Source organism: Mycteria americana, chromosome Z (assembly GCF_035582795.1).
Source record: "Mycteria americana isolate JAX WOST 10 ecotype Jacksonville Zoo and Gardens chromosome Z, USCA_MyAme_1.0, whole genome shotgun sequence".
NCBI classification, from domain to species: Eukaryota; Metazoa; Chordata; class Aves; order Ciconiiformes; family Ciconiidae; genus Mycteria; species Mycteria americana.
Genome location: NC_134396.1, coordinates 38515140 through 38527517, shown reverse-complemented (window position 1 = coordinate 38527517; position 12378 = coordinate 38515140). Strand labels below are relative to the sequence as shown.

The following is a 12378-nucleotide window of genomic DNA, read 5'->3' as shown; positions in this document are numbered from 1 at the left end:
GAAATAGCACTTCTAATGCTTCCTCTGGATAAGATTTAGTTTTTCTTATGATACCTGCTTTCTCTTAGCAGAGCTGAGAAAATCTGGTTCCCGTTGAAGCAGATGGAAAGGTCAGAAATAAACCTGTTACTTGACCAGATTTCAGAAATTTACCCTTGGGTATCCGTGTTGTACGAATTCCAATAAATTCACATAGATCATAATTTTCAGCAAAATGTCATTAATGATCTCTTCTCAAAAAATAATGGCATTCTGTGTTTCAAGAAGAATATACTAAAGAGAAATATCCTTTGGGATAAATGATAGATCCTTCTGTTCCATCCTGCTCTACCTGTCACTTTGACCCAAGTTGTCAAAGAGAGCCCGGTAGTGTCACTGGGAAGTCCTAATTAGTATCAGGTTTGAATGGCTCATCCCAGTGAAACCATCCATCTCCTATCTCCAAAATATATTGCCCCTGTTGATTTTCACATCTGCTTCTGAGGACAGTCAGAATCATAAGTACTTTGAAGAGAGCATGTTGAGAAGTTTCCAGAAACAAATTGGTTTATCTGGTTCCCCTGGAATGTCTTTGAAACTGTGTCATAAATTCCAGGACAGTTGCTACACAAATACAGATACTAGCATAAAACTTGTCATGTGGTCCTGTAATAAAAATCAAGTGCTATTTCTGTGTTGATGTCTAATTTCAGAGGTAATTGTGCCTTTAATTCAGGCTTCTATATTTTTCTCCATTGACATGAGCAGGAAGATATTTCCTGTTACAGAAAGAAGGGGAAAAAGGCTTCAGAGCTTTTGGATCCCTGGTTAGTAAAGGCAATATCAGAAGGCTAAAGCACCTCCTTCCCCTTTCTGGAGTTGTGGATGCTAGCTGAGTTGGTGTCTGCCCGGTGCTGTGCTGCTTATCTCAGTGGAGGGGCAAATTCTGCTCCAGGAAAATAATTTCCAGGCTTTCATAGATTCACGTGCTCCAAGAGACAGTTGTCTCTGAGAAACAAACTTCATGGAGTAACTCAACAAATCCCTTGTAGCACATGGAAGTCCTCATGTAGCACACAGCCCTCATCACTTCGAGAGGAGTAGCAAAAGAGTTGGCTTAGTTTAATTGAAAAGTGATAGGTAGGAGATGTTTTTCAGTTGCTTAGTCCTCTTTAGATACAGGTAGATGGTAACCAGGGAACATAGTGACTTGTTTTCTCCATTTTTATACTCAGAAGTCTTTAGTTTCAAGTCTATTCTCATTCCCTCCACTTTCTCTGAGTGAATTAATAAGGGACAGCCTTATAGCCAATCTATAAACCAGAGGAGTAAATATTAAATCAGGCCTCCTCCACTATAAAACCTGGTAGATATGAAGCACTGTGTTTACACTGATAAAGTAAATGATTTTATGTCTTCATGCAAATGGTCCTAGGATTATCTGCCTGTTAAGGATATTAGAAATCTCTGTGCAGAAGTGGATGTTAAATTGAGTTAGCTAGAATATTACGCAGTATAAATTGCATCAATAAATTAAAGCCACTGGCAAGGTTGTTCAAGGAAGTTGGTCGTTGTGAGGGCTTTATGAAAATTCCTTAATTCAATTTCAGGCTGAAAGGGATTATGTCACAGAACTTTAATCCAAGGCCATGGGGATGGATATATTCTCTTGCAACTAGAACCAAGGTGGTTTCCTTCCTGCTTCCTATTGAATCAATGGTGAAGGAAATCAAGAAAGAAATATTTTCTCATATCACAGTATACCTGACTGCTGTTCATTTTCGAGAATCATGACACCTTGTTATTTTTCCTTCTGAATGCAGCACTTCTGCCACAGACTCATCCATTTTTCTGGCTTGTAGAGTGTAGCATTAGTGGATTAGACAGTGAGTGGTAACTGATTTACTGCCAGAAATAACTGATGATTATGTATATCTCAAATTGTCTACTTTGCTGGTGTAGGCTAGGATTTGTGACTGAGATCATCAATTCAGGAATGCATTTAGTATTGACAACTTTCCCATCATGTTCTTGAATACCTTCTGTTGGGTTTGAAATGATTCCTTAAAAGTAATTAGGCTCAAATTACTGGTCTTTTGGACCCCAGGAATCCACACTGTGGCTGTGTATAATGTTATGTTTTTTTCTTTTCCACAATGCTTTGTGGGGGCTTAATAATGCAATAATGGAACCTATTACTAGTTTTGAATATTTCTATAGCATCCTATAAGAACCTCTGTGAGAAAATGGATGAGAGGAAATGGCCTCAAGTTGCGCCAGGGGAGGTTTAGACTGGATATTGGGAAATTTTACTTGACTGAAGGGGTTATCAAGCATTGGACCAGGCTGCCCAGGGAAGTGGTTGAGTTGCTATCCCTGGAAGTATTTAAAAGACGCTTGGATGAGGTGCTTGGGGACATGGTATAGTGGTGGTCTTGGTAGTGTTAGGTTTACAGTTGGACTTGATGATCTTAAAGGTCTTTTCCAACCTATATGATTCTGTGATTCTGTGCAAATCTCCTGAAACCTTCTAGATTTCTCTATAGTACTTTCTGAAAGAGCTGATTTCAAAAGCAAAAGGAGAAACTTACATATAAGAAAACATTGTTTTACACTCTGTCTCAGAGCTGGTTCTAACCAAGTTCTGCAGTATGATGTGAAAAAAACTACTGATACAGTCCCTTTAGGTCTGAGAATTACTGAAATTTAAACATTGTGAACTTTGAAGCTTGAGGTAAAAACAACAGTTTTCACTGCCATTTAGTTAAAAATTAGCCATTCCTGGTTTACACTGTATTTTTGATAATCAATTTAATGATGTATAGGATGAAAGAGGATGGACAAATATCATAAGAAAATAATTACCTGATGATATTTTTGTTCTTAGTCATTTTGTCTCTTTAGAGATTGGTTTGGTTCATTTGGAATGGTTTGCTTATTTTATCTTTCCATGTTCTAACTTGAAAATTGGGTTTCTCACAACAGCTGAGTTTGCCTTACCCAGCTTACCTGCTAAGTGGCTGGAAAAATAATGTGAAAAAAATAATTGCCTGTAGTTGCAGGTTATTAGGTATAAGCTTTATTTCTTACCATTATACTACCCCTTCCACACCTTTTGTGTACTTACACAAAAGTGTACTGTTACAAGAGGATTATGCAATAGAATAGCTGAAAGCATCTTGTTTTCAAGAAACAGTTCACCTTACATAAATCATAGTGTCATGGAATGGTTTGGGTTGGTAGTGACCTTTAACTATCATCTAGTCCAACCCCCCTGCTGCGGGCAGGGACATCTTTCACTCGATCAGGTTGCTCAAAGCCCCATCCAACCTGACCTTGAACACTTCCAAGGATGGGGCATCCACAACTTCCCTGGGCAACCTGTTTCAGTGTCTCTGGCTTTCTGGGCTGCAAGCGCACATTGCCGGCTCATGTCCAGTTTTTAATCCAGTATCCCCAAGTCCTTTTCTGCAGGGCTGCTCTCAATCCATTTATCCCCCAGTCTGTACTGATACTAGGGATTGCCCTGACCCAGATGCAGGACCTTGCACTTCCCCTGGTTGAACTTTGTGAGGTTCACACAGGCCCACTCCTCAAGCGTGTCAAGGTCCCTCTGGATGGCATCCCTTCCCTCAAGCATGTCAACTGCACCACGTAGCTTGGTGTCATCTGCAAATTTGCTGAGGGTGCCCTCAATCCCGCTGTTCCACTCAATCCCATCCCATTGATGAAGATATTAAATAGTATTGGTCCCAGTACAGACCCTTGAGGGACAGCACTCGTTACTGGTTTCCACTTGGACATTGAACTATTGACTGTAACTCTTTGGACACAGCCATCTAGCCAATTCCTTATCCATCTAACAGTCCATTTGTCAAATGTAAGAGTGAATTGTCAATATTTACTTTTCTTTCAGACAGCTCTCTGCTAATGCACTATATGGTAGTAAAAGAATTATCACTTAAAACCAGAATTATGTGCAGTAAATGAGCTACATTTTTTACAGAGAAGGAGAACTTTCTGTACATGTTGTAGACCAAAGAAAGCATTTAAACTTTAAAAGATAAATGCTTTAAATTATTGTTACCAAATTTCTTATCTTTGTTGCATGTAGGTATGTCTCAGGCTTTACACTGGCAATAGCACCTGTAAAATGAAATATGTAAGACATAAAGCTGAATTCTAAATGTTTTTTTTCACCTTTAATACATACCTTTCTTTCATACATACCAAATACCTCCTTGCATCTTGACTCCAGTATCTCCTTACCCCTGTTTCCCTTGCCCCCTTCTGGCTGTTCAGAGATTTTGTGTGTTCCAAAAAAATAACTGAAGTGATCTGTAAAATCCTAGCATGGATGTAGTAAAGTGCTCAGAAAAGGAAAAACAAACAAAAAACCAACCAACCAACTAAAAAAAAAACCAAACCACGAAAGTGTTGCAGGCCCTATGCAGACTCTGATGATGTGTAGTAATTTTGTCTTGTCTCTTTTTCTATTGATTGGTTAACAATGACTATTACACAAGGGTAGGGGGAAAGGAACTTTAAAATTACTCTTCACTTAAAGAGTGTTTGGTTAGTTTTATCCTTAGGAAAATTTTGGTTACAGAGAGGGTCACTACATAATATATTTGTGGTGTTACAGATGAATATATGGGTTTTTAAGCTATTCCCTCATTTAGCTGTCATTAGCTGCTATGTCAACGTGTCAAATCCTTTTCAGAGCTTTTTACTTTTGTTCTTCTCACTGGTGAAGCAAGTCTTTCACCGAGCAATCCAACAACTTTGTAATTTTCAAGCCCCCCTCCTTACCTCTAGCAAAAGTAGTATCCCAGGTTTGTTGTTGCTAACTACTCCTTTATTTTGTTTTCAACTTGCAGTCTGATCCCTTATCTCATTCTACTTGGCAAACTGTCCTATTTTGTAGGAACTGCTCGTCTGAACCCTTGATAGTGTTCTGAAAACAAATTTTAACTTTAGTAATGGTTGCAAAGGACAATAAAAATATATATGGTTCCATATTAATAAATTGATTAAGGGGTGTTTGGAGATTGTACAGTTTAATAGATTTTAGCCTTCACTTTTGACATATTTAGATGCTTGTACATTTTGAAAATCCACCTATTTGTCTTTTTCTTAAGAATGCAAAAGTTTCATGTAAATTACTTCTTCGAAACTCTGTGTTGCCACAGCATTTTCTTTCCTCCTTAGTTTTAGGGAAGTCACTAGATGGTGGGAAAACAGCCATTTCTCCTGTTCAGGGCTATTTAGGAGAAAAGGTTTACAATGAAAGAAAAGGATATTTAGCCATTTAACATAAGTCTGCAAGGTAGTAAAATAATCCTAAACAAAAGTAGAATAAATAAGGTGTCCCAAATGCTTGTTACTTATTTTGATAGTAATTAATTTTATTAGACGTCTGGTATGCTTCTGCTAATTGTATCTTCTCTCTCATGTTAATCAAACATGGAATACCTGGAACACATCTAATTCCAGGACTTCTGAAGGAGTTGCGTAGGGATGTTCAACAAAAGTGTGCATAAATATTTGGTTCTGATTTCTGAAAGCAGAAAACGAGCTAACTGATTTTTATTTTTTGTCTCAAATCTTTCATCAGATTCCTCTTTTAAAAAGAACACATGGAGTGAAACCCCTTAAGACCATGGAAGTCACAGAGCTTTCATCTAAACTTTCCTTTTAATTACGTTTTTTAAAAATGAAGGTCTTTTTCAGTGTTTGCTAAGCCTTACCCTCTGTTACAAAGGGTTTTACACTTATTGCCATACCGAGTGTAATTTAGTTTATACTTTGTCAATGATACATAAAGCCCTGAAATGAACCTCTGGTAAGGGAATGTAGCTGTTGTTGTATCAGCATGTAGCAGTAGAGGACAGGAAGAAAACTGTAACAAAGTCAGAGCAGATCGTTTGCTGAGCAACATTAAACTGCCTCTGCTCAGTTATGACAGCAGGATGCAAAAACCTGCTTAAGACTTCACACAACAGTTTTCATAAATGAGTTCAGTTGGGAAGGTGCTGGGGTGTAAAATCTGTCCAAAAGACAGCAGAGCTGTAGTATAGCGGTGAAGAACTGGGAAAACATGAAACCAGAGTACTGTATTCAGAGTCCTCTGCATGCATCTGCAAAACCAGTGTATCAAATGTGTTAATCTGACTTTACTCTCAATCTATCATCAAAGGATTATTTTGATTTTTGTATGATGTATTAAAAAGGCTTTATTAAGTGCAACTTAAAGCATTCCGTAGTGAAATTGGTAGAGAAGTAAATGTCAAACTAAAATTTTATCATTATCTTTTCAAGATAATGAGGAAATTAAGCAAATTAAATTATGAGGCCAGACCCTGAATCCCGTCAACAATTACTGGGGCCTCTTGAAGAAGTGATACGGAAAAGTAAATGTTAACTTCGTGCTTTCTCTTCTTGATCATGGTACTGATCAAAACTACAGGTGATTTTTTTGCTGTGTAGCAATGTGGCTACTGCTGTTCAGATGACACCAGACTGAAATGGCTTCCAGAGAACTGAAACCTACCTGAGGTCTGTCTGGTTTTGACACAGAGAGCCCCCATTGCTATTGCACAACTACTGAAATTGTGTGGTGTGTGAACCAATGTTTTGATTGTAGCAGCTGCAGCATTTTCCTATGGTTGATGGGAGCTGCCTGCTCTTCTGTGTTGATGGTGTAAAATGGCCACAACCAATCAAAAGATCTTAGCCCAGATATAGTTCAATAGCAGTCAGTTCTTTTTCCACAGCATGTTGTAGCCTAATACTTTTTTTATTGCCTTTCTCTTGATTTCTCACAGAGTTTGCTGTGCCATCTCCTTTCTTCTTCTAAGTGGGAAAGTAATGAAGCTGAAACCAGTACGTTCATATCAACTCTTGGCTACACGTCAGCAGATTATTATTGTCACTTAGTTAAAAATGTAAGTATTTTGTGCAATTGAGATTTTGTTAATAATAAATCACCAGTTTATAAGCACATACATGGAGCTGTCATTGCTATAAGGAACATGAACTGAACTTTGTTTATCTTTTCTTACCTCAGTTACTTTTACAGCCTTTTAAGGGAAAAAATGAAGTGGGAGATCTCTGGACAAACGAGAAAATTTTTTATCAGATTATACTGTAATAGATGTTCATAAAAACAAAATTCCTGTTGCTGTTGTGTTATAACAAAAAAATGTCTGCCCTATCATTAATTTTTTTCCGTGTGAAGTCTAAATTATATATATCATTTTTGTGTATTAGAACATAACTTTTGGAATGTTTTCTTTGACTGTATGCACTGCATTTAAAATGGTAGATGAGCCGAAAATCTTAGGAAAAGCATATTTTACATTTAATATATAAAAAATAATGGGAATAATATTTCATAATATGTTGACTTAAATTAGATAACGCACATAAAAATTATTAGTAGTGTTCTTCTGGACGTTTTGCCTCAACTCTTGGGGAAGCACAGCTAAAGTAAAGAGCTTCTTAGTTTTCAAATGTGGCAGGTATATAATGGGTATTCAAAAAACATTTTGCAGCATAGTTTATTCAGCAATCTGCACAGCTTTAATTTGGTACCAATAATTAAAAAATCAAAAAATCAAACTGAGTGAACAGAGAAAGTTATTGACCTCCACAGTATATCAGTCACACAGAGAACCATGCAACTAATGTCTGCTTATTTGCAGTATGTGTAACTTATTTTATTTTATTTAACAGATGGTCTTTTCATTAGTAACAGAACTCAGAGGAAATCAGTTCAATGGACTTAACATTCAGGGGAGGTAGGTGTTATCTAAACATAATTTTGATATGTTTTAGTTTGGATCATTACAGTTCAGCGATGACCTATTTACAGTCTTGAGCAACTTAGGCTTCAGTTGGAAAGTTTTGGATATATATGTAGATAATTTCAGGTGTGGACAAGCTTGCTAAGTTGTGCTTCACATAAGAATTTATACTTAACCTGAGAGTCATAGAATGGTTTGGGTTGGAAGGGACCTCCAAAGATCATCTAGTCCAAAACCCCTGCCATGGGCAGGGACACCTTCCACTAGATCAAGCTGCTCAAAGCCCCATCCAACAAATCATAGCACTCTCTCACAGCATGTGCCAGTGACCATTAGGAAACATCTATTTGGGAGTAGCTTTAATACATGCAGGGCAATAGAGTTAGCTTTTACTCAGAGTAGCCTGTAGTGTAATTCCTGTCTCAGCTCTTCATAGGCTGTATTTGTGGCTCCCTAGAGAAAACAGTTTGGGGTTCTTGCAAAGAATGCACCCCTTTTAAGTGAACAATGCAATCAGGAGAAACTTGCAGGAACTCAAGGAAGCCTTTTACAAACAATCTAGCACTTTTTAATTTGCTAGAATTCATGTTTTGGAGTTCTTGGTTTTCATAAATGTCTTCCTGTCAAAACTGCATGTAGAAAAATCTGCAGTTTCATGTGCTAGAAATTATATGTATTCTGGGAAACTTGTGATTTCCTTTTGCAAATGTCATCTCTTATATTGTGTGCCATTTTTCTTTTTGTTTATGTTCCAGAGGTTCCATGTTTTGTTTATGTTCCAGGTTCCACTGTCTTTAATCTTTTCCAAGCATGTAGTTTTAGTGAGCAGGTCAAGTGAGTGGTTCATATACTAAGATCTGAAAGTGTTACATATTCTGTCAACTGTAGATCTGTAAGACAACAATTTTTAAACTGAGCATTTGAAGACAGCAGCATTCGTATTGTCTGGTTCATAGAAGTTGTCTCTGTTGGGAGGAGAGAGGTCAAGGAAACAACAGAAGGCCTTAAAAGCAGCTAGGTGGTCTCTTGTGAGGATCTAGCAAACCTACATGGGAGCTGTGAATCTGTAGTCTTCCTTACCTGTGCTTTGCTGATCCTGGGAAAGACAAAGCATTCCTTGCTAGGAAGGGTGTATTTACTGAGCAAACACAACTGGCTGCACTTCAGAATTGCATTGATATCGTGGTTTGCCTTGAGCACTAAAATATCAGTATTTTATCTGAATTCTCTTTAAGATTCTTCATAATATGTAATGACATGTCAAGTCATTCCAATAAGTAATTTTTCTGCAGTTAAGTATGCATCTCTTACATTTAACCTTCTGTAATTAATTTAATCTTCTTTTACCTAATCAGTTTAGAAATTAAAGTTTTGACTTTTCTGAAATATGAGCTGTATTCATTTTTCCCTCAGAGTTTCAGCCAGTCGTGTGAATGCTGTGTCCCTTTTCTGTCTCCCTCTCGTTACTTTGCCTGATCTAACTCCATTGCTGGAAACTCTCCTTCTTTACCATGGAGGTGCATCAAAAGAAATTCTCAGTTCGGAGTTTCTGGAGGCTGTGAATGAGGCCTTTTTAAAGTAAGTAGCATGGTCTGTATGATTTTTATGCTCTTTTCATAAAGATTATTAATGCAATTAAATGTATTTTTTCTGTGTTTGTATGCTGAATGCACTGTACATCTGCATTCTAGTAAAATACTTCCCTTGCAATTGAATAGCAGAGCTCAGGCTGTAGGCCAAAGCAGAATTTTAAATTGCTGATGTACAAATTGTGGCGTAACAGCTTTAAATAATGACTGGAACTTTGTACCACCTTTTTCTCTAAAATGGAGGTTAAAGTCTTCAATAGATTTTAGGAATTTTGTGAAAGATATGATGTTTTCATAGAAATGTTATTTACCCTTCATATAAGTGTATCAACATTCCTAACTTGACATTCTGAGAGCCATCTTTATTTTTCTGTGCACAAGATAGTTCCTTATGTTTGAGTGGTTTTTGTGGGGGTTTTTTTGGGGTTGTGGGGTTTTTTTTGGTGAAATTGGTTCTCAAAATTTTAAATTCTCCTGGTTTTCAGCAGATTATTTTTAATGAGTCTGACAGAGGCAATTTGTGAAATAGAACTTTGTTTTGTTGCCAGTAAAACTGCTCTTTTGATAAAATCAGTCTATGGATTAAAACCAGATGAGTGAAGCTGAACATTAGCAAGATTGGCTATGCCAAGGAAGGAGAGACATCAGGGAAAACACAGCCTACTTTTGGCTGAGAGTTGCTTTATTCAAGTTGTAGCTGAGGGACTGTATTAAACAATTCTTTTTTTATACTAGAAAAGGTCCTTTGTGAACACTTTACCTCAGTTATCCATTTGTCTCCTTTTTAATCAAAGTTTTAGTTGCTTCCTATGTACCCAACATCATAATTTCTGAGATGTTCCAATGAAGATTGTTACATTGCTCCATTGAGGTCTCCACCAAAAAGAAATAATTAATGGAAAAGCACAATAACCAATTTGTACACATGCTACTAGAAGCTGAGGAAAACAAGTGAAAAAGGAATGTGAAGGTCTGTAGTGAAAGATGTGTCCCAAAAAAGAGAGAGCTATCTTTCACTTGTCCGTCTTTCATGGCTTCAGACTGGATGTGTTCCACAAGCAGTAAGGCAGTTTGAAAAACATTCAGAGCAAGTTCACAGGTTCAGCATGGATGGTCTATACTGATGTCAGTGAGCCAATGGGCAGTCCATCGTGACATAATTTTGCCACTTCATAATGGGAGTCTGAATCCTTTAGATGGTCATTAAAGGTTCTTCTGGCTGAAATAAACGTCCCTTAGCTTAACTTTTGAGCTACTTGTTTATCACAGTGAGCAAAAATAATTCAGTTCATGTGGCTCTTCACTAAGTGAGTCTTGCAGGGCCCTTGACAAAAGTGTGCGGTTTCCCTGAGAGCAGATGTAGGTTTGCACGTGCTTTGCATGGTATACTCCTGGCCTATCACTGAAGCTCATGTGAACTTAACATGAGTGTGGTTGTATTTATTCCCCCTCCTTTAACAATCGAATTCTGTGTTCCCTAACTCTGTCATTGTGTTCTGAACACTTGTTCTCCTTTTGAACATGGGTGAAGCCTGCTCCAGGAAATAGATTACTAAATACTGGGACTTGCAGCGCTCCACAGAATTCACCATTGTCTCAGTGGGACCATCTGCAAGTTCAGTTACAGAAGGATGATGGCTACAGTTTACTTATATGGTTTATAAGTTTGACTACAGTTTACCTATATGGTTTTTAAATCTCAGAGTTGGAGCACCTCTATGTAAGCTTATTAGATTTCTTTTCCTGGCATAATAATGTCTGCCGTACTAACACAAAAACAATAAAAAAGAGGATTGTGGCAAAATTAAATAATCTCTTGTCATTCTTAATTTACTCTGATGGGCATATGTGCTTTAATAGTGATACTTAATTAAACAGCATCTTGAAATTGAGCATTGCTTTACAATTTTGAAATTTCACGTACTTTAATATATTTCTTGTCTACAGATGTACACTTTTAAATTAAGCTATTACATAGTTTTGAAAGAAAAAAATGGAGGAAGGGAGGGGAAGGGAACTCCAGACTTAAACCTTCCATTTCCATTTGCTGGGATCCATCATAACACAATTTTTAGGTTTTAAAGACATGTGGTAAGGTTTCATTTGTAGATGATGGTGATGCCCTGTTATTCTTTGCCATCATTATTTGATATTGAAGAGAGTACTGTAAACAAGATTTTCTCTCTCTTGCTGCAGGTTGATCTTTGTGTCTTCTTTTTCCCCAGTGTGCTTTAAAAAAAAAAGAAAGTGCATTTTTGTCTTCCTTCCAGTTTCTCACGGAAAACAGTATTTTTCTCCCTAACCAGGAAGAAGATTTCCCTCCCTGAATCAGCTATCCTCAGCCTCTGGCTGCGTCACTTACCAAGCGTTGAAAAAGCTACATTCTATCTTTTAGACCAGCTGGTTTCCATTCAGTTGAATTCAATGGAAGAAGTGGTTTGTGTCATAAGAGATTCGTTACTGGTATGTGCAACATGTAGTACAGTTGATACTGCTCTTTCATGCTTCAGAAGTGACAGAGAGTTTTCAGATACGTCAGCATCTTTGTGGGAAATGGCTGTCATGTGAAATATAACTTGCTAATGCAAAGGCAAATCTTGAGTCTTACAAATGTCACTGATTTTTTAGTTTTTACACTGAATTGCTAGAAGAGAAAAAAATTTCATCCAGTGATGAAGATGGGGGTGCTGAGTACCTGCCTCTGTCTTAAAAAATTATAAACTTTGGCCAGGGAGGATTTGAATCTGTTTTTACTTCAGTGTCTGTACGCTTGGGAGTTTAGCAGTTTAAACAATTTAAATTCCTTGTAGATTGTTTTGTTATGGACTGCTTAGTTACTTCGTTTTGTTTGCAAACCTGAACAAAATTCTTAATACAAAACATTTGCTAAACTGTCATTAAAGTTTGTTTTCAAATGCTGTGTTACATACACAGTGCATCAAAAATCTTTCCTATGAGAAAACATGACACAATACCTTTTCCAAAATAATGAGCTAGTTTGC

General features: G+C 37.2%; 1 protein-coding gene across 2 annotated transcripts in view; it reads left to right on the top strand.

Moving 5' to 3' along the window:
* Positions 1 to 12378, top strand: part of FANCC (FA complementation group C) — an 85986-nt gene that overhangs the window by 47811 nt on the left and 25797 nt on the right. For both annotated transcript variants that reach the window (XM_075526486.1, XM_075526487.1), the window contains 4 exons: positions 6807 to 6926; positions 7717 to 7781; positions 9201 to 9365; positions 11683 to 11839. In XM_075526486.1, the coding sequence (XP_075382601.1) occupies positions 6807 to 6926; positions 7717 to 7781; positions 9201 to 9365; positions 11683 to 11839 (507 nt within the window). The remainder of the gene's footprint in view (positions 1 to 6806; positions 6927 to 7716; positions 7782 to 9200; positions 9366 to 11682; positions 11840 to 12378) is intronic.